The sequence below is a fragment of the Siniperca chuatsi genome, linkage group LG15 (genome assembly GCF_020085105.1).
Source record: "Siniperca chuatsi isolate FFG_IHB_CAS linkage group LG15, ASM2008510v1, whole genome shotgun sequence".
Taxonomy (NCBI): Eukaryota; Metazoa; Chordata; class Actinopteri; order Centrarchiformes; family Sinipercidae; genus Siniperca; species Siniperca chuatsi.
Window position 1 is genome coordinate 26049295 of NC_058056.1, and position 23594 is coordinate 26072888.

Here is a 23594-nt window from a genome sequence, read left to right on the forward strand (position 1 = left end):
TCTTCTATAACAGTATATATACTGTAAAGTTTTTGGAAATTCAGTTGAGAAACCTTATAGTTTATTCTTAAAGCACCTTTCAAACCAAGACATTAGAACAACATTTAAAAACACAATGGAGGCAAATAAACAAAAAAAGCACAGTATGAAAGAATAAAATGAAAATTAGTCAATATAAATAGATAGTGGCTGTGTTGTACGTAGCAGAAAATGTTTACATGATTGAATGTCAGGTTTTGGTGTGAGAATCAATGAGCAAGGTGTTCCTTGGAGCAGCTATCTCACATCTACGGCCAGCACTTTTTCAGGGAGGAAATCCATCAGAATAGAGCTGAAGAGTCCAACATCTACACCCACAGTACCCGAAAATGGACCAGAATTCAGTGCAGCCACAGTACTCTCACTCACAGAAACGCAACTTTAGGCCAGATCTGGGGTTCGTTAAAGGCTTCCTTGGAAATATAGAGAACTAGTTGAAGCAGAAGTTGACTAATTGAATAGGCCTTTTTCACAGCAGACATTCTGACTTGTCATAGCAGGAAAAGCACAGGTGGTACTGATTACCAAGGATGAACCCATTCTATTCAAGTGTCCCAGTAAGTCATGACAGGGAGTCAGCATGCACCACACCAGGACCCCGAAACTGAAGCAGCTAAATGGAATTCAGCCATCATTAATTTAATCATTTACCTACTGTGACGTGTCCAAGTAGCCTCTGTGAAAAAGGCCTATTGCATCAGAAAACAACTTAAGAATAAACAAATTGTCTGATGATGATGTAGCTGTGGAATTCCCTCAAAGAAGAAGGAAAAGGAGATTGAGAACCTCACCTGGTGTTCAGGCCGAAGACAGAACTATGTTGCAGTTGGTGTTGGCATGTGGCTGTACGTTCAGATGAGACGAGGAAATGTGACCCAGAAAGTTTGAAGGCTTATCAGATCCCAAAATACTACACAGCGGTTTTTAGTACCGTTGAACAGAGTTCAACAACATCATGGCGACAGTCATGTTTTCCTCCGTCGGGATGATTGCATGGTAAACATGACGACTACAAACTAATCTAAAAGGAGTGTGTGCTTTCACTTACTTGACTAACAGCATGTGTTGAATTGTGTTCCAGCAAAACCCGAAAATGAAATTTTTTTTTTGTCTCGCTGAAATGAATCAGGAGGCATTGTTAGTCGCAGTGCTTATGTTGGTTGAACAAGGACATCTCAGCAGGATGGATGTGTGCAGGCACAGCAGCTGACTGATCTCTCTAACTCACAGGTTAATGTCGCAATTTCAGGATAGATATACATACAAAGACAGCGTTTCCCAGAGTTCTAAAAAGTAGAAGGAGCTGAGCAGGAAGTCTGTCAAGTGGAGGAGTGTTGAGAAGGCAGTCTCATGGTTATTCATTCATTGCACTCAGTGCTAAAAAGGTTAAAGGTCAGAGCTGCAGCACTATAACAGTAATGATGTGAAACTAGAATAAATGTGCATGATGGAGAGTTATCAGGGGGACAAGTAGGAGTTACAGTCAGACTGAAAATCCCTCCTGTCTCCTTAAGAGCAGATTAGAACAAATCCAGGAGGAGGAGGAGGAGGAGGAGATGTGATTCAGCAGAAGAGGAGGATGTTCAGTACATGAGGTTCCTTTTGAAGAGTTGAGCTTCTCGCCTACTTCTCTCTTTTCTGGAGACATAGACGTTACCTCGTCTCATCAGGTCACTGTAATTGAGCCTGTAAAAGTCTCATTTTCTTTTTAAATTAAAACTCTGCCAGAGCCATAAGTGTATTTCAATGTGTTTCCAATGCATTGTAACTAGTTTTGAGTATTTTCTTAAATCAAGTTTCATTTTTGGAGTATTTGACCACTAGTAGCGCCATGGAGCAATGTTTTTTATGTGTGGGTTCCCGTATTGTTTGTATTGTTCAGGCGGCGCAATTCACATCCTGCCAACAAAGGCAGTGAAGAAGAAGGCAGCTAGCAAGTAAACATGGATGTAAAAAAATGTAGGATTTAAAATATTTAAAAAATTGGCTTGGCAAATGTTCCCTGAGAGAGGAAATGCATGCAGCATTTTTGTTGGCCCTCGAGGATACACACAATGCATTTTGGTGAGAACACTGAATGAAAACACAACTTTTAATTGTTTACAAGAAAACTCCAGAGGGCACCTTTTAAGCCTTTTGGCTCGCTGTATCTTTTCATGAGCCTGATGGAGCGCTGAGTGAAATGTGTTCGTGCCAATGTTCAGATCCTGGATTACATTATAAGGATTATTGCCTTACATGGGCTGAGTGAGCAGCCAGTGCACAAACACTTGTGATTTGTTTTTTCTGAATATAGACACTGATTTCTAAGGAATATTTCAAACAAGTTGGTGTCTGTTGGGAATGGGTGAAATGTTCGTACAGTGCTGCCAAATGTTTTTAATGGAGTCCTCGACGTCCTGAAAGTTAAACTTAGCTTTTTGTTTCTTTTGTAAGATTATTTATTTCTGGAAATTGTGCCTTGATTCGATAGTCAGCGGTGTAGAGACAGACAGGAAACATGGGGAGATAGAGAGGGGTAACACAGGTAACTGGCTGGAATCAAACAGTTGCGGTTATATGGGATGCAGCTTAACTATTAGGTATTATTTATTTCTATTCTCATCATTGCACAATGTATCAAATTGTGCACACTAGATAGATAGATAGATAGATAGATAGATAGATTGAAAGAAACAAAACAAAAGTAGTTTTTACATTTTTACAGAAAATGCAGACAGACACCTTGATAAGATGTGTTTTTCTGGAGCTGTGGAAGAAGGACAGAGTGAGCACAGCTTCATCCCTCTCCACGTGTTGTGAGGTGCGGCGGTGGCCGGCAGCAACGTGTGTTGGGGGGTGGGTCGTCCTTTATGAGAGCGCTACATATGGCCCCATTGTTTTCCTGGGGGAGTGATTTATACATGGCCGCTGTGTCGCACGGCGAGGCCTGACTGGGTGTCAGGAGCCACTCCCTGCTGCGGTAAATGGTCGCCATGGAGACAAAGGTCTGCGCTGTTGACGGCCGTTTGACCTCCGACCTCCACAAGTAACTCCAATACTCTCCCAGTGAGCTCAGATTAATCGCTGCTGTCACATGGAAAGCTTGTACCTCCGACATGTAAACTGTAGTGGCCCTGTAACTCAAGGTTCAGTAAACGTTTTAGAGGTTTGAATCCCACTGGGACCACACGTGCTAAAATTTATGCTGCCATAGTCATCCACAAAATATTTGTTCTGTTTTTACGTGTAAGGAAAACTAAACAGCTTGTATTTCTGATAGCGATTCCTACTTTTAGGTTGTGAGATCGGTTGAGGTGACCTCTTAAGGGAAAGTTGCTCACCTCATGAAGCATGAAGGCTCATATTAACCTTCATTAATCATTCATTCAGTTTCATTTCATCTTTATTAATACAACCATTGTGCAAAGGGAAGGGGAACAACATATCAGAATCATTTTCTAAATAGATTCAATAAATTCAACCAAATACCTTGTGAACATGACAAGAATTATAAAAATGAAAAAAACTTTTAAAAAATATGACTTAATAGATAAATAAGTAAAATGAAGAAATAAGATGAATAGAATCATAGAGCTAAAATGAAACAGAACAGAAATGCTCTGCTACAAACTTAAAAATGGATTCATTGTTTACTGTAAGTCATTTTAAGTAAAAATACCAAATATTCTCTGGTTCCTGCTCCTCGGAAGTGAATATTTGCAGATGTCTTCTCTGACATTGTAGGAAATTTTCTGATATTTTATAGACCAGAAGATTGATCGAGAAAATAATCGGCAGATGAATTAGTAATGAAAATAAGACTTAATGTGATGATTGGCAGTGTGATATGCATGTGTTTCAGAATCTCGTGGCCATTTTCTTCCGGTTAATACTTTGAAAGAATCCTTGTAATGAGATCATTTGATCACAAAAGGTCTAAAGTTTGGGAAAGAAATTTTTTGACTTTGACTTTTTTGGTTCACATTAAAAACGCACGGTTATATCACAGAGTAAAACCAATGACAACCTAAAACACATCATCACAGCATGTACCATAGAGAAATGTATCATTAATGAGATCAAACGGGGAGTCATTGACTTCATTTAATGCAAGAACATTTCACTCAGTCCAAAAACAAAGTAGAAGCTATGAAAGTCAAATCAAACTGTAGTTTTTCGCAGTCACTGTGTTGCAAAAACTACTGAGATCAAGGCAAAGAGGCGACCTGGTTGACAGTGAATAGGAGAAGGCCATCTGCCTTTCTAGAAAATCATTAACACACCCACCATGTTAACAAAAGACAAGTGCTTTACAGAGGACAAAGAACACAGATACATTAGAGCAGCAGACAGTAACCTGGGTCACTCCCAGGAAAACTACATGAATGAATGACTGCAGGGAAATAAAATGAGGAGTAAATGAACATCTGATGAAGTGAGGGTGGAGGTAACTTAGACTGAGCTGAGTAAAGTCTGGAGTGTGGGCTTGAATACTAAGACGATGTGATTTCCTGTAGATGATGGGAAGCTCGTTCCATAGGGAGGGATTACAACTTTAAATGCTCACGTCCTTTTGAAGTATCTCTGCATACTAATTAAGTTTCCTTGACCGAAATGTCAATAAATCCCCAATCTATGCAGCACACAGCAGTCTGTTCTGTGAAAGACTTTGCTGCTTTGCTTTGCTCCCCCATTTCTCCCATAACCTAAAAAAATGGTAACGCGGCCATATTTGGTGTTTTATAATAGCAATGTGAAACAGGTCGCTCATAGTGATGAACTTGCAGAGAATTATCACCTGAATCTGGAAATTGTTTAGCTGTCCAGTCCACAACTACTGTCTTGGTTCACTCACCGCTCTCGTCGTCTGATTCAATCAGACGGTTCCCTGGTTTCAGGCGCCATGTCAGCACGTGTCCATCCTACTGAAGTGTCCTTGGACAAGGCACTAATGCAGTTATAAGGCCAACACTGCGTCACAAAACTCTTCGTCCTCCTCGTCCATTTCACTGACTCGACTGCGTTGATGCTGCAGGGGTCCCAAAATGGAGAGCTCTGGCAGAACAACTTCTGCTGGACTGCAGTGCAGCGTCATCCAGCAACGCATAAACATGTGTAAGCACACATTCCTGGTAGACGACTTTGTAACGTGAACGCTGTATTTCTACCATTTACCTGTCGATTGTCAATACTAAGGACAAAATGTCGCTGTAATAACTTTCTAGAGTCCTGTCTCATAGCATTATAAACCTCATTTAGCAGCGTCTGATAAGCCTTCACACTCATGGATCTATCACTAAAACTAGCCTTCCTTATATTTCGATGTCTCACCAGTTACCTGAGACTACATGCCAGCACCATTATTTATTTTTTCAAAGTTTCTTTATTCACCCCAACAGCCAATGTAGAGATTGATGCTCTGCCTCTTTCATTTCTTCGGTTGATTGCGGAGGCCTTATCTTAAGCTCTGATCCCTCGGTGGAGGACGAAAGTAACATGTCACATTAAAAACAGAACTTTTTAAATTTACAGAGTAGTGTGTGGTACCACTGTTATCTTATGCATGGCCTGCAGATTGGATGGACTAGAGTAGAGCAGTGATCAGTGAATAATCTGGATGAAGCAGATTGTGTGTAGTGATGGCTAACAGTTGTAGAACTGTAGAAGAGCTCGTATGACTTTAGCTTCCCTGAAAGACCATTTTGTTTCCATGGTACCTGAGAAGATGGAGGTGTTTAGTTTGTTGCGTTAACAGATACTTGTGGGAAGTGCTGGTCATGGTTACTGCTGTTGCTATGCCACTAAGGAGAACTGTTGACATGACTGCCTCCGTCCGTGGCTTCATGTGATGATCCAGATTAAAGAATCTGAACTGATTTTCGGTTGTAAGACACAAGAGCATGAGTGAGGTCCAACACTGGCTCGCAGCCGACAGGAGAACCAGTTCTTTATGGGCCTAAGATATCATTGTGTGCTGTGGCATCGAGGCCAAACCATGAAAACAGCTCCAGACCAAAATTACTCAAAAGTGTGTCTGTATGGTGTCCACAAACTTTTGGCTATGTAATGTATATATTTGTTAAACCGTAAGGAAAACTTCCCTTTTCAGTCTGACTTTTTCTAAGAATGTTTTATGGCTATTTTATATATGTATTTATATTTTGTTTCATTTATAGTTTTAAATAGTTTTTATTGACCTTTATCTATTTTATGTTTTTATTTTTTACACATTTTTTCTTTGTCCATTTCAATTTTAATCTTATTTCTCCATATTTTGGACATTTTTGTGTCCATTCATCTCTCTATTGTTTTACTGTGTATATTTCTACTGTCATTAGTCCTTAGTTCCTTTTCCTTTAGCATGTTGCTGAACTGCACTGTTGGTTGAGGTTAAAGGGAGATTTCACTGCACCATCAGAGTCAGAGAGGTGGCAGTTTGATGTGAAACATGTTTGTAATTTAAGCATCATGTCAAATCGTGTAATTTAAGTACTGAAGTGTGTCTAAGATCGAATCTTTCAAGAGTTTATTTTAGAAAATAAAGTGTGACTTTGTCGCCACAAGGTCTGGCTTTGTAGTACGAAGGAGTGACCTGTGTGTGTGTGTGTGAGAAAGATCATACTCATGTTAACCCTTTGATCTCTCAGACTTCATGACTGATCTGTGTGTGTGTTGGTGTGTGTTAATAGCGTGTGATCCTCCCCATTTGTGTGATTAGTGGTGTGAAACACTGTGATCCTCCCCTCTGGTCACGCCACCAGCCTCTGACGTCACACACACACACACACACACACACACACACACACACACACACACACACACACACACACACACACACTACGTGCGACAATCAACACTGCCTTTATAACACACGATGAGACTTTATAAAACACTTTAAAATACGTTCTTTCTGTCTCAAGCACACTTTTCCCGCCATCAGAAAGCTGCACTGCACGTCTCTCTTGTCAAACTATCTCGCGTTAATCTGTGTGTGTGTGTTTAGCCCACAGCCATTAAGAGCCACCCGTCTCAATGAATGGCTAATCTCTGTTCACAAGACCAGTCACGGTCCCCAAAATATCTGCGAAGGATGAACCCAGCGCCGCAGTGCGCAGCCGGGTGCTAAATGACCCAGAAATCCCATCCATCTGGACAAATGTCACAGCTCTCATCAAACAGCCACGGATGGGTTAGTGGGTTATTAAATATGGCTCCCTGTGTGTGTGTGTGTGTGTGTGTGTGTACTAAATCATCTCAAAAGCATAGAGCAAGCGATAGAAATCCCCCTGAAATGAGGGTGTTTCCTTTACTAGAAACAAAGTGACATTGTTAGGGCGTGGAGCGAAAGTCCCTGAAAACTGACTTTCTTATCAGTGATGAGCTGCTTTATGAACACACTGTTATCTGCTGAAGTTAGAACCAAACAAAGTTTTGCGAGTTTGCTATTACTTATGACTAACTTCAAAGATTTCTAACTTGATTGATGCTTATTTAATCACAAATATTGATAATATAGGAATTATTGGAACCATGGTTTCAGGTGCTTAAGAAGTTGTCTTCATCAAAAGGGATTTTCTTTTTCACGGAGTAATTCAATGGCTTCTTTGCTTTCCGTGTAGAATTATACATAAAAGTACAACAGGTTTAGTCATACAAGTCGCAAAATTGTATCTGCTTGGCAAACACTGATCTTTAACTAGTAATCTTCTGGTGTTAATGCCCATGTATTTCATCACTCTCTGTAGTATGGTGAGTCAAAGACAGGCTGGTTTCATCAGCTTTGTCTCTTTATTTCGTGCTTCAAAGTGTTTTTAAAAACAATTCCTGGTCAAATTTTAAAAGCTCTTGATTTTGTCAGTGTGAAACCTGCTGTTTAGGGCCGGGTATCGAACCTCAATACTTTTTCGGTGCATCCGTAGCACAGACTGTCAAACTGCAAATTATCAAAAGCTGGCATTGAATGTCTCGTCAGATTCGTAATCTTGTTTAACATTTGATAACTTAAACTTCTTTTTAAATGGAAAAAAATGCTTTTTGTAGAGAGAGAGAGGATTATATTTTTAAAGTAAAGCATGGGGGGGGGGCTTTTCTGCTGCTACAGGCGAAACACACTGGTGTTGTACAACCCATGTCAGAACACTTCTTGTTTCCTGCCTAAGCCTGCAGACCTACACTTTAAGGTTCAAGGTGATTTGTTCAGCATTTAGTGGTTAACAAAAGAATGCAATTCAAAGTCCTCACAAGTATAGCAGTAGAGTGTGTTTGTATGTATAAGTGTGTCTGTATTCCTGTGTGTGTTTGTGCACACATGGCCATCTATGTAATCTTTCCCGTTGTGAATCGGCAGTACCAGGTACTGTGTGTGTGTGTGTGTGTGTGTTGAATGGGGTCAGTGCTGGATGGACCGGCCAGAGGAGAAGAAAACACAATCAGTTCTTTTGGCTGAATCTGCGTCTCCTCCTGCCAAGCCGCACATCGGCCCACAATGCACTGCAGCCTGAATGGAGACAACTCTGCACAAATGAGTGTGTGAGTCTCTATTGTGTGTTTGTATACAAGGCTGTGTGTATGTTGTGTGTGTACTTTTGTGTCTGGGAAAGTGCGCACCACAGTTGTGTGTGTGTGATTATGCCTGATTTAATTGCGCTGAAGGAGGCTGTGTGTGTGTGTGTGTGTGTGTGCGCCTCGGAGGATCCAGTCCCCAGCTGGAAAATCAAGTTGGAAGCTCAGATTATTATCATCATTTATTTACATCTGAGCTCATCGCAGAACTAATTTCATTCAACCCCCAGTTTGCAGATTATTCCTCCTCTCCGTCTCATGCTTCCTTCTCGTTATGTTATTGATTGGATTATTGTGTGAATAATGAAATTATTCCCTTTACATTGGTTTGTCTCACTTTATTCGTGCAGAGCTGAAGCGGTGATTGAAAATAGAGGTTGATTTAAAAACAAACAGATGCAATTACCAGTGAGCGAGATTAAAAACAAGAGGCTTGTAGAAACATCTCACCTCGATGCTAATGAGCAAAACAACAACAACAAAATGTCAAGAAGACACACAAACACAGCAGATAATCGTTGTGCAGCGTGTTGTCGCTCCTCATTTACATTGAGATCTATAAAATAGGGGAGGGGTGGTATATTAAAATGAAAATGGCTCTAATGCAGGAAATGAAATGAGAGATTTGACTTTATATTCAGCAGCAGCTACTGGTTTCATTAGAGAAACTCTGTGTAAAAGACTTCAGAGTCGCTCAGAAAATATTTGTAATACTGTACAAGAGGAAGATCAGTTTCAGTTTTAGCTCACACAGTTTGGTCCAGTTTCTGTGATTGCTGATTTGGATGATTTTAAATGACCAACGTCCACACAGTTTTTAGTTTTCTTAATGCCAGTTGAACATAATTACTAAAATCTGTCCACGATAAGATCAGTGTGGAATATCCTAAATAACCAGGACATTGTTTACGGAAAAGCACATTGCTGATGAGTTTTAACTGGGAGAGTCTACAGCCATGCTAGCAGCTCTTTGAGCTAACTGCTAACGTGCTATAGCATGATTATGACGTTATGCAGGTAGAATGTTACCACGTTTATTGTATTTAGTGTGTTCGCATGCTAACATTAGCAGTGAACACAAAGTACAGCTGAGGCTGATGGGAATGTCATTAGTTTTGCAGGTATTTGGTCGTAAACCAAAGTATTGGGCAAACTGAAATTTTGACTTGATGATTGCGCTCGAGGAAAAGCCAGAGGATCACCAAAGTGACTGCAATTAATCCTGAAGGTGACATGAATGTGTGAACCAAATTTCATGGCAATCCATCCAACAGTTGTAAAAAATATTTCACTCCGAACCAAAGACATCGGACTCATGGTGGCACAAGTGGGAAAGTCAGTCAGCTTCGTCCTCTTGGAACATTTGTACCAAAATTCAAGGCAATCCATCCATCGCCTCGCAGCTAGCCTGGCTAAAAATAGCTCTTATTTTACTCTTTTAACCCACATTTTTCTCTGTAATGATCATTCGAGGCTCACTGATGTTCCCTGTCGCTCCGACCTCTGACCCCTCTCACTATTGACCTCTGACCCCTGTCACTATTGACTGCTAGTGATGCTGATGACCAAAAATGGATTCTGTTGCAGTTAATGAAGCAGCTCCATCTAACAACCATTTAACAACGATTAATAGCCCAGTTGTCCTCGTTACAATAACAACTTATACATGAAAAATATAGGAAAAACTCCATGTACGACATATTGTTTTCCCCCACAGTGAAACAACTGGCCATGCGCCAGTCAGAAATGCAAAAATATTCAATTACAATATAAAACCGAGGGGAAAAAGCAAATATCTGTCATTTTACTTGATAAATGACTATAATGTAATCTAAACATTTTCTGTTGAGCAACAGATGGATGAATTGATAATTAATAATAATAAATATTTTATTGCCAATTTAGCAGCACCTGGAACCATCTGGGTTCTTCCTGTTTATCTGACAGTGAATGAAGGGGTATTAGTTGGGTTGTATTGATTATTGATCCACGTGTGATTGGATTTAATCAGATTCCCAGATTTCTTCTAAAACTACTTCCTTTTACTCCTCCCTCATTTCCTCTTCCAATCCTTTCTTCTTCTTCCACTTTTTGTTTTCACACTTTTCTCCTTCCCTCCTCCCTGTCACTATTCATTTCCTTTTCTCACTTCCGTTTTCTCCTTGTAACCTCCCTCCCCACCTCCTTGTCTGCTGCTTCATAGACTCTCCTTTTTTTTCTTGGTGCCATATTTCCCTCTCTTCTGTGCCACAAGTCCATCTCATTATTTAAAGCACTTGCTCCTTTGTACCCTCCTTCCCTGTGCCTTCCTTCTCTTCTTCGCACTTTCCCCACCTCTCTGCCTGTTTGCTTGCTTTCATCCCTTCCTCTCATCCTCCCTCTCTGTACCCTCCATCCTTTTCTCCCACCCTCCCTCCCCACTGTCCAGGTCAGTGCCCAGGGGAGTGAGTATAGTCTAGCACATGTACGGAGGCCCTGAATAGTTCTCACAGCGGGGAGCGATTCGCTGGCCTGGCTGAGATTTTCTAATGAGCTTTGAGAAATGAGGGGGTAGTGTTGGGGGTGAAGATGCCACATTCACTGTTACCCATCCTCCCCCCTTCCTTTCCCCTCTTTCCCCTGGTTAAAGCTGATTAATTAAAAGCTCTCTCTCTGTCTCTCTCTCTCTTATCAGTGAGAGTTGAGCACTTACTGTAAGCCTCCAGGGAGGGCACAGCACCGGGCCGGGTGGGCATGGAAGGGGGCGGGAAGCCTCCGGGAACGATGCTAATTCCAGCCGGTGGGATGGCTGCTTAGGAATTACTGCCGGTGGTGCGTTCATCGCTGATTATCTCTGACTGTCTAGGAAGAGATTGTGCTCACAGACAGACAGTCAGTCTGCCTGTCAGTCACAGTTTGGGCTTAATTCACATTCACACCATTTTTTTCCTCTTTCTCGTCAGTTGCCTGGTAATCTGAGCCGGGTGCCTTAAGCCAAGAGACTCAAAGACCAGCCGTAGTAATCGAAATGAAATCCTCAACCTATATTGTGTCAGCAGTAAATCCTGTAAAAAAAAATTAAATAAATAAAAAGAAATAATGAAGTGTAATGAATATATATATTTTATAAAACAGGCTACAAGGAACCCTCACAGAATGTTAATAATACCCAGCTGTGCTCTCTGTGCAGATGGTAAGAGTCAGCAATAATTGTTGTAAGCAGTAACTATTAATATTACAATAATTATTATGTTTTTCCCTTTTTCATCCCCCGAAGCCTGCTGCGATACCCACATTTATTTTTGCTGTTGCAAGTTCCTGTCCTTTTTTTAAAATAAGGGACTGTATGAAAATGATTGCGGTGACAAAGAGTTCTAGACTTGTTTTTTCTCTTTGCTTACCGGTAGGTAGCCAAATTATTTGGGAGCACAAATGAGGCCCTGCTTTTTATTATAATTTTCTTTTAGTCATACTAGCAGCGTGGCTCTAGGGAGGGTCCAGACTGAAACATCTCAGGATCTATTCGATGGATTGTCATTATGTTTTGCTCAGATAACCTTTGTGCCCAGCGGAGGAATTGGAGTAACAAAGCTGTTCACCAAACACTTCTGATAAAATACACTGGTGTCTTTTAGTCCTGTTTTCTAATTTAAGAGGAGAGTCTGATCCAGATCTAGCTTAAAAACAAAACCAAAAAAACAACAAAAAGCACAAGGTTAAAGGGACAGTTCACCCCAAAACCAAAAATACATATTTTTCCTCTTTCCTGTAATGCTCCTTGTTGTGAGCAGTTTCGTCTTTTTTTAAGATTATTTTTTCCGGCTTTTTGCCTTTTATTAGACAGGAAGAAAGACAGGAAGGGGGGGGGGATGACATGCAGCAAAAGGCCCCGGGGCTGGAATCAAACCCGGGCTGCTGCGGTAAGGACTCAGCCTTAGTACGTGGTGCACCCCAGTTATGAGCAGTTTCATGTCGGAACAATAATAAGGTCTGTTGATTATCTTGAGTAACCGGGTCATAGTTTCTGGTAAGAGACATTGCTGTTGAGTTTTTCAAATGTAAAAAAAAAAAAATGCAGACATCTCTACGGCTGATATCTCCAAACCTCACCAACTCACACCAAAACAATCTAGATGAATAAATAGCACTACAGGTAAGAGGAAAAATATGTATTTTTGATTTTGGGGTGAACTGTCCCTTTTAACACCTCCCCTGATAATTTTTATTCAGTGATAAATTGATACATTTTATCCTTGTTTAAGATAAAGCGACCAACGTTTTGGCCACGCAGACATATCGGCCACCATTAGCCTATTGGATATATATACAGTATAATATGCAGTACATTTTTTGTCCACCAAAGATAGCAGTATCGATAGTATCAATAACGGTACTGGCCGAAAAAATCCAGTATCATTCAGGCTCTTCTTTTTGAAGACTGCTTGTATCTTCTATTACATTAAAAATTAATGTGATCACAATCATTATTACAGGATTGTATTGTTGACACAATAGAGCCAAAGGATTTCATTAAGATTATGAGGCTCTGTATTTCAGTGCCATCCTCTTCAAGTCTTGTACTGTGTCGCTGGCTTCAGGCACCAAACTCAAAAACAAGGAAATGCAAATGAAGGAGAAGAAAGTGGTGCAAATGAAAAATGAAGCTGAGCAGAAACAGACGCAGTGTTCTCACGGCTGAGGTGAACAATGAAATGAAATCCGAACAGTCCACAGAGTGAAAGGTTTTATTGTCTTCTAGTGTCTCAAAATGAATATCATTACTTTCAGGCTTTGGGAGGTTCATAAAATCTGCACATTTAATTCTGTTGTAGACTCACTTGCATCTCAGTCTGTACTTCAATCTGAATAATGGTCTTCATTTTCTACAGCCACGTGACTTCAAGGTCATGAAACCTAGCCATTATTTAAAATAGGGATTGTTGGGGGATTTCCAGTGTTCTTCTGTGGTCTCTCCCAGAACATCTCCCTCATTGGATTTTCTAGTGATAAGGTTTCTGTTAATCTGTTTGGCATCACTGCTCATTATAACTATCCAGACCTTCCTCTGTTCATGCTAGCAGTGGGCGGATCAACACCTCAAGTATGGATACTATTATTACTAAGTTTTGTTTGGAGTATTATTATTAGTATCAATAGGATCCGTCCCATTTTATGTTCTGGCCATATGAATGCGTTATTTGCCTCTCTGCTGATGTTCTTTGCATACATGAAACAATAGTTAATTCAGAATGATTACATTAAAAACTGTCCTGTGATTTAACATTGTGTGATTTAGTAATTAATAGAGAATAGCAGCAAGAAATGCTTAATGGCAAACTATTAAGTAATAAAAATGTATTCAGAAGTAGCCTATTAATATCATGACACATGGCTCTCCCCTTCATGATAGTACATTAGCCACTTTTAATACCACTATCAGTGGAGCGCCTTGGTAGCCGAATGGTTACAGTGCATGCCATATGACCCCAACGTCGCCAGTTCGACTCCAGCTGGCGACCTTTGTTGCATGTCTTGCCCCCCTCTCCCCCCATTTCCTGACTGACTCTTAACTCTGTCCAATAAAGCCTAAAAGTATCAGTATTGATATCGGTGATTCTGGCCCTGGTATTACTTGGTAGCGAATCGAAACCTAATTGTTTTGGTATTGCCTGCCCCGAGTTGATGGCAAAACAATGCTGCCAAAAACATTAAACACGTTGGAATCCCTTGTGGGGATATATTTTTGGAGTGACAAATGAAACAGATGATGGATATTTGAAACAAAGGCACAGAGTCTTCATGAACTGGCCGGTTGTTGAATCATATAGTAATTGTGGTGGGCAGCACCTCACAAACTCACTCATTCACATTTATTATTCTACCAATAAAATGTACATCTTTAAAATAACAACCAAGTTAAGTTTGTTTTTATATATACACACACAGCAAAGATCAGAAATTCATCAACCTACTTGCTCATTTTCTGAATTTAAAATGCAACATGTAGCACCTTTTTAATCCAAGATGCACAGTATTAAAGTTGGATTGTTACTTATGTCAAACCCCAATAAAAAGTGATTTGTGGTTTGTATTGCAGGTTGCAGCCGTTCATCAGCGGACAGCCCAACAAGAAGCTCGCTGTGGAGCAGGTGAGCTGCTGTTCATCTTCACCACATCTGCTCTTCGTCTCCGTCACTCGCTTGCCCTCTGCTTCGCCTGCCTGCTCACTCACTTAGACCCTGGCTCGCCCTCCTGCACTTAACAGACGTGCACACGCAAACGTGCACGAAAACTCACCCAGTCAATCACTCGGACAGATAAGTTCCCCCTTCGCTTTTTGTTCTCTAAAACACTCAGTTATTCACTCACTGTTACAGAGTCTTATCAAAGCAGCTAAAAAAAGGTACAAGTCAACAAATAGTGATTCGTCTCATTTGGAAGTTTGGATATACAGCAGCATTTACTGTGCAAACAAATTAAACCGGCAAAAAGCAGCAACAACAAATTAACAGGCGAGCAGAAAACAAGCAGCCTTATTAATAAAACACGATCAAATACGCTTACAATACAGTTTTGGGCATTATGACAACATACCATGAGATCATAGAAATTTGTCAACCGTCCAAAGATTTTGCCATACCTTTTATAATGTGGTATCTTTCCCTTTTAATATCTGTGTGTGTATTAGACCATTGTGAGCAATGGTGCAAATCAGTGAGCAGGACTGCTTTATCAATATTGGATTTACAGGATTACAGTGACTCGTCAATTATTTAATTCACTAAATTAGCCAGAAACAACTTTCCTCTCTGGTTATTTTATCCATAAACAGTTCCTCAATCGAATTTCCAATTGACAGATGACTGTGTGTGTGTGTGTGTATATACAGTATACACCCACCCCATTACAGACTGTCTCAAATGAAAGCCTTGAGTCTAGTAAAAGAAAGGCTCTGGCCATTATTTGAGAATTCATCACAGTCTATAATATGAACTTAAACTTGCTATATATGAGTACATAATTCCCAAAGTTTTGAAGAATAAGGCTGGGATTTATTTATTTTCTTACAATCAACAAATCTCATGAAAAGACCCAAAGTGTTCATCTCTCAGTACCCTTTGATTTTCCAAACCTGTCTGTGGCTCTCAGCCACAAGCCCATTAGTTCCCATTGATCTTAAACTATAGATTCATGACCTGTTTTTTTTAATTATTAATAGTTTTTAGCAAATGTTACTCAAAAAGAAATAAATGGTGCACTTGATGGGGACTATTTTCAGCAGCGGATTAATCCACACTTGTTGCTCTAGTGAGAATTTTGGGCAGCAGGACGGTGTGTGTGGGACTGAGTCAAAATAAACTACCGTGTGTGTGGCTCAGAGGAAGAAGATATATAAGGCTTTAATACACACAATACTTGTTAGAAGATACAATCATTGTAGAGTTGAGAGTTGTTGACAATAAGGAAAATATCAAATATCACCAGACTTATCATTTAACTTTTTTTTTTAAACACTCTGTCTCAAACCCAAACCCAGAGTCTTTCAGTCTCCACATAATGAAGCTGTGTCTGTAACAGACAGCACCTGGAGACAGACTGTAATTCTGGTTAGCCATTAAGAGTTGATTGCTGATTGCTCAGACCTCCTGCAGAGCGGACGGGGATAAATAAATCTCCACTCAGGCCGTGTGAGAGGTGAAGCTCACTTCGTCTTTGTTTGCCCTTCCCTTATTACTCCTCCTCCACTCTCTTTCTCCCTCCAGGGCATTCACTGCTCCTAAAAAACTCTGACAGGGTCTTAAAATAAATACGACCTTAAACTTGAACATAAAAATGTCTTTAAACAGCACTTTCAGAAGTCTTTTTTACCACCCTGCAGTGATGGGCTTCTGTTGGCCAGTCGCTGGCATTTAGATGAATCCACTAAGAACAAGGTTGGTGGTACAATATGTGTCCTATCTGCTTTACTAAACCCAGTTAGACTTCATGTCTTTGAACAGTTAATTTATGGATGTCCTCATTCTGCCCATTTATAGCTCACAGCGTTCACCAGCCATCTTCAGGGAGAAATAGGCCAGTTTTCCCAACTTTGTTTCTTAATTTGATTTTTAATTGGGCCCAAATTCAATCATAGGTAGCTTTACATCATCTTCAAAGTCTTAAATTTGGCTTTCCGGACTTCATATACACTCTGTACTGCTCTTTTTTTTTTCTCCATATCTCATCCTGCTTCACACCACTGCTTATCTGTCTCATTTCTTATGATTTACTTCTCTCTTTTCACCTCTTCCGCCATGTTCCTCTTCATCACTCCGTAAAGAAGTAAAGAGGCAGGAGTTATTTTGGGAGCCCAATGATTGGGAAGTTAAAAGTCCTGTTCATTTTCGGCATAGACAGCGTTAGGTGACAGAGTTGGAGCACTTCAAGGCTTGGATGGACGTCTTGGAGAAAAAGCCGAAAGTTACGAGCCTGTGGACAAGGGAACAAGTCAACTACGACTCCCAAGGTGCACTTCAGTAAGAAACATCCAATCACAGATCTTAAAATTGTTATGTGATGGTCAGCTGAAGCTAAATATTACTTTGTAGAAACCTGATAAAACATCCAGCAGTTATTCAGCAACTCTGAAATGCATTTTGTCCTCAACAACAAAGCGTTTTGACTGGCCTCTTTTGCACAGTAACAGCAGCTGAGGCTCGTGAGTATCGTAGTTTTTAGAGCCATCCGCCATACCAAACTGATGGAGAAAATGTGATTTCTCAAACACTGTTGAAATAATTGATGGTCACAACATAAACCTTTTAGACAAATCCACTGCCTGGTTTATGTATTGTGCTCTCTAGCAACGCCACCATTGCTGTGGTGGGCGAAACAAACTGAACAATGGCAGTGAAGACGGAGAGGAAACATTATGCAGCGAGTACCAACTAGCAAGAAATCAGAGGGACACTGTCGCTCGCTCTTGTGGTGGCGCCTAGTCGGTTGTTTGTCGGCATGCCGCTCAGAACACTTGCATGGCTCTTGATGGAGCGTGAGGATTTAAGTGGAATAAATTTCATGGATCAGAGGCTCAGTTTTATTGTTGGAGTAGCAATGGTATTTTGATGACTGTGTGTCAACATGTAACAGGTTATATACGATATTGTGGATATTTCTTGGCAAAAAGGGTTAAAAAATAAATTCCTCTGCATGCATTACAGTGTTACTGCCACCGCAGTGATGGCTGCTTGTTCACTTTATAACACAGATCATGTAGTGTCATTAAATTGTGTTTCTAAGTTGTGGAAATTATGGATATCACTAAAAGAAAACTTTCAAATGGGATTTTACAGTGGAGAAAAAATACTCCTCTGCCTTCACTGTTTCTCTCCCCCCACATTACTCCTGCATCCCTTTCCTGCTGCTGGTCTCTTTTTTTTTTTTTAAATCTCCCACTCTTCTCTTTCTTTCCTCATAATTTCACTTTATTCTTTGTTCCCTCGAATCGTCCAAATCATTTTATCTCTCTTCCCGTTAATGCTTCGCTCTGCTGCTGTCCCCTCCTTTCCTTTTTATATTTCTTCTCCTTCTCCACATTCCTTCCCATCACTTCATCCCCTCCTCTTCCTCCTCCTCTCTGAGTCTTTGTCTCCCTCTCCATCATGTGCTATTGGCAGCTCTGAATGGAGGAGCTCTGGGAGCTCAGGCTCTGTCAACCAGGAAGAAAACATTGCCACGAGGGGCCGGGTCAACAAGGCTTGTTACTTAGCAACTCCCTCACCTCCCCTGGGAACTGGAGGCAAACAGCCGTCGCCATTGGCTGAGCCCGCTCCTCGCTCACGGCTCCTGTTATGTAATGTTGCCAATTCATTGCAGCGACATGACCAGATTGAAAAGAGATGTTTGTGCTTCGGGTGTCGCTTGCCAAGCTCTTTCTGTTCGTCGCTCAACCAAAAACTGATTTCCTTCACCCGCGTCAGTGACCCAGCAATTAGTCTGTACATTTTTCAAACAAGCCAAGAGTGGAAATGATCACTTTACAAGACAGAGAAGGAGTAACGAGTTGATTTCTGCCAATTGAAACTGGCCCGGCTGTTCTCCGCTGTCTTCTCCCCTCTTCTTCTACTCCACTTGAACCACATTTCGACTGAGACTCAGGCTGGTGGAGGGAGCAGACAGCGCAGTTGGAGATGTGGGGATTTTCAGAGAGGCTTAGAAATCTGAAAAGGGTGATGAGGTCACGGGAGAGAGGCTTTGAACTGCAGTCGCTCTGGCGTTGCAGCTATAGTCTGCTTATGCAAGCAATGGCCTTGGCAATTGATGGCTGAGTCTATTTGAAGTTGGGTTCTCAGAGAAGCTGTCAGGCCAGGCCAGGCCAGCGGTAAACCACATGATGTGCAGCGTTTTCAGCTCGTCCTGTAGAAACGCAGCGACCTCCTCGTTCACCCCGATAAAGCAGAACTTTAGTGAGAGGCAGAGGCCTGAACAAGTTCTTATTGTTCGGTGCTTTCTGTCTTAAAACAGGCACGCAAAGATGATAATACCCAAAGTTAGTTATTTTGTTCACATCAGTGTGAGAACAAACACACAGAATTAGAGCTATTGGAGTTATTAGAGTCTTAAGGGTCTTTCCAATCAAGGCAAGGCAAATTTATTTGTATAGCACCTTTCAACAAGGCATTTCGAAGTGCTTTACATAGACAGAAAGGCATTAAGACACGATATAAAAGAACGTCAAGGCAATATAAAAAGACACACAAATAGGATTTAAAAGGATTAAAACAAAGTAAAATAGAAGATAAAAATAAGCTAAAATAGAATAAGACTAAAGATTAAACCATAGAATAAAAACAGCAGTGCAGCAACAGTGCGGTGCAAGAGATGAATACATAGTCCCAAATTTAACTTAATAAAATACAGTGGCAAACAGAAAAGTCTTAATTCTGGGAGTTTGTTCCAGATATGTGAAACTGAATAAAAACTTAATGCTGCCAGTAAGCAGACCTGTCCCAGACCGACAGAGGGGTCAATTCTTCGACAAACAGGAAGCCAGAAATTAGATTTAGCTGTTGTTTTAAAGTGTTGGTCTGTGTAGTAAAAGACCGGTCATCTTGCTGTTGTTTAAATTTGGATTGTCACTCTGATTAGTTTTGACTTGAGTTTGTTTTGCATCGTAGAAATTGGTTTGATTAATCCATTGAGGCCATTGATGATGTTCATCATGTCAGAGGGGGACGTGGCCAGAACCCACCAGCTGCTAAACAAAAAGTGCGGCTTGTGATTTATATCTGGAAAAAGTCATAATTTCATACAGCAGGGACATGAAACTGTGACTTAACTTGCAGTTTTCTGTAATTTATACTTTCTGGTTGTCTTGCCATTTAAAGCACTTAAAGAAATGGCTGAATATGAGCATTAATCCAGACTGTGGTTTGCTCTGTTAATTTTGTACTGCCAGTTGTTCCATGCATGAGTGACTGGAGGCTATCAGATGTCAACATGCTCACACCCATAAAACCTCTGAGCAGTTTCCTGTAGTTGGTTCGAGTTGCGTTCTCGAGCAGTTCTCTCGTTAAAGCACTGAGTCGGCTAAAAGTGTAAATACTCCACAGTTTGAGTATCTGCTTCTAACATGCAACAGGATATTTGTAGTGCAACATGATCTCTATATAAATATGAACAGTAATGGGTAGTTGCTCACACCAACACATCTTGCTTGCCCTTCTCCACAGCTTTATCTCCTCACACACCCTTCATCCTGACCCATTTAGCATCTCTCACCTCCTAATTAGTCTGGAGCACCGTGTTTGTTTATGCTGTTCTGTTTTCTTTTTAATTATTTTTCTCATGTTTTCGTATTGACGCCTGTGTTCACTGGCAGTTAATGAGGTGTCCAGCTAAGGGGAAAGATAGCACTTCGTTTTTGTAGTGGATATTTTATGCTTTTGATATTTGTATTTTTCCATTGTATAATCGTCGGGTGTGTGTGTGTGTGTGTGTGTGTGTGTGTGTCTCAAAATCTGAGGACAGAAAAACAAAAAAGTGGAAAGGAATGAGGGAGAGTTGGAGCCAAAACTAGAATCAATGTGTAAAGGAACGAAGAAAGGAGAGAAGAATGAAGGGAGGAGGATGTGGGTAGAAAATAGAGGAAACATGAAATAAAAGGAAGAAGGAGAATGAAATGAAAGGCAGATTGGAGGGAGAGATGGCAGGAGGAGGAAGGCCCCAGCAGGGACACCAACAGCCTGATGCTGAGGAGAACAGAAATCTCTCTCTGTCACACTGTGGACCCTCCACCTGCTTCTCCTCCAGCTTTATAATTAGCCCTGGCTGAAAGGAAAGTGGTAGCATGCAGGTTTCCTTTAAGTCACTGTGGAAAAACCGAAGATGATGGGTTTCCTCTGCAAAAATGTAGACTTGTAGCATTCAGACAAAAACAAAGTGAGATGTCTCATTTTAGATATTTTATTAGTTTCTCTAGCTTAAGGCAGGTAGGAAAAAGAAGGGAAACAATGAAATCTTCCACACTATGCACACCTGTCCCCCCAGGAGTAATAGCTTGTTTGCCTTTTGATATCTGTACAGTTCATCACTAAGCAAAATAAATAAAGCTCAGGCTGAAATTGAGAAGCCGTTCTTCAGAATCGGATCAGATGTACCGGAGAGTTTTCCGAGGGGAAATTTTCTTTGTGCTGCAGCAGCACAGTTTTAAAAACAGAAATAAGTATACATTGGCTACAGGTGTCCGTTACAGTTGTATAACCAGACCTCAACAATCCGGTCAACAGTTTAACCTCCATTCTAAATCAATGTTAGGTGACTTATTAGCACTTTGAGTGGTCGGAAGACTAGAAATAGATGTTTTAACACAATTGTTCATCTTTTGCACTGATGATTCAACCAGGACCATTTCTTTTACTTAAAAACTTACATCTTATTACAAATTGGGTTTTATTTTCATAGCATCGGTTCTATCAGTAATAATAACATTGCATTCACCAAGTTGATTGCTCAGATTTGGGAACACAGTGACATCGCTAAAAATAGTTCCAACGTGGGAAGAAAATAAGAGCAGTCAGACGATCAGACAGGCTGTAAACAAACCTCCAGGTTAGCCGAACTTATTTTGAAGCTAAAACAAAGGCGAATGGAGTAACACAGGTTACAGTCCCACTTCCTGGTTCAACTTTGACCTTCTGTACTTGCCGCAGTTGTGTGCACTCGTGATTTTTCTGTGCAATGTGGGACTAATGCCAACATTTCAGGTGCGCTCCCTTTCAGTTTGACGTCCAATTAAAGTGGTTTAGATAATCTGCCTAAACTTGTCGGCTTGTTTACAACCTTTATGATCGTCTGATTGCTCATGCTTGTTGTCCCGTTAGACCTTTTTTGGCAATGTCACCATGGTCCCAGATATTAGCAATTACTTTGGTGAGTACAAAAATTAAAACAGATAGTCAGTCCATAAACCTGTAGTATTGTTACATTATCCAGGAGACTCCTGTGTTTCTGTACATCAGACCGGCGTCACGTCATCAAGTTCGGATAAGCAATGTCTGGCCGCTGTGTTGGGACGGGAGAAGACTGAAGGAGCATGACGGCTGACCGAGCCGATCAACCTTAATTTATCAAGGTATCAGGGACGCTCAGGTTCAGGCAAGGTCACAAAATCATTATTAGACATGTCAATAAAACAAAGGTTGTTTAATGCGAAAGGAATGTATTCAAACTTGCCAATGCAATTAGACGTGTGTTTTGGATTACAATTTTGACATCTATTAAATTATTCGGTTTTTCGATCCACCAAAAGGGGGCGCAGCCATGACGTTTTGCGAAGTACCCGTATGTGCCGGTGTGATGCATGTTAATGAACAGTGACGATGTCAGAATGGGAAAAATAATTCCAGAACCAGCAGCTCCTCCTGCTTCACAACTCTAGTAAGGTCTTGTCAAACGGGGAGCGACACTCCGCCTGCGCTCTGCGAGTCAACGCCAGGTGCTCTACCAGGGAAACGGCTTCTGTGCACTACTGTGTCCCTGCCGGTACAACTGTTTTTTCTTTATAGCTTAAGTTAAGAAAGTTAGACCTTTTTTAAACTGTAGGTTTCCTTAGTAACAGAACTTGTAACAGTTGCTACTTAACATTTAACTCTCACTAGTAGCGCTAGCCATGCGTAAAACTGACCCCAAACTAACTTTATGGTCAAGTTGTCACCTATTTTGGTTTGGCCATTTTTCATATTAGTGCGCATTTGGTGGAACTGTGGTCATTTTGTGGGAAAATGTACTAAAATATGAAATGGAACATTCCCATAACCCTAACTCTGAAGTTGTACCTCTGACATTTGTTTTATCGTTGTTTCCACTGCTGGAAAATGATTCCCTCTCTGTCCTCTGACTTTTTATTATACCAGTTGTTTTTGTTACTGCTGCTGACGTGCTGCCAGCATTTCTTTCTGTTTCAGGCGGCTTGTTTTCTGATCATGAACGGCTCCATTTTTGTCCCAGCATGCAACTGGAAAGACTCCTGGCTACAGGCTCACTTGAATCACCTGCAGTTGCCCACGGGGGGAAAGTCGTCACATTCCTGCATGAACATTTGACAGCTCAACTAAGACAATGTGAACCAGCTAAATCTCAAAAAAAGGGCACTCTAATTACATTTTTGCCCCCACGCTCACCCTCACCCCTTCATTTTTAATTTCACAGGCTTTTTATGAAGTCTGAAGGGTAGTTTTGCCCCGAGGCTCTGGTTATTTTCTGACCCTTTCGTACGATACAGAGTACACTGTAGACTATGCAGATTTTCAAAAGTAGAATCCCAAATTAGATAATGTAATATAAGATAATAAAGGCTGTGGTCACGCTCTGATGCCCTGTTTAGTCATATGTGATGATGCTGGGGCAGATGAAATATGTCCTCACTACCCTGTGTGCCCTCCACCTGCCCTACAGCTCACACCACACACTATCACTACCATACTACTGTTTATTATTTTTTATCATTTTAAAGGAAGTGGGGCATATGAGATCAGATCTAGCCTAGATTTCCC

The 23594-nt window shown here is 40.8% G+C and overlaps 1 protein-coding gene across 3 annotated transcripts in view; it reads left to right on the forward strand.

The window, feature by feature from the left end:
- Positions 1-23594, forward strand: part of brf1a (BRF1 RNA polymerase III transcription initiation factor subunit a) — a 129334-nt gene that overhangs the window by 101225 nt on the left and 4515 nt on the right. For all 3 annotated transcript variants that reach the window (XM_044166777.1, XM_044166778.1, XM_044166779.1), the window contains one exon: positions 14660-14711. In XM_044166777.1, the coding sequence (XP_044022712.1) occupies positions 14660-14711 (52 nt within the window). The remainder of the gene's footprint in view (positions 1-14659; positions 14712-23594) is intronic.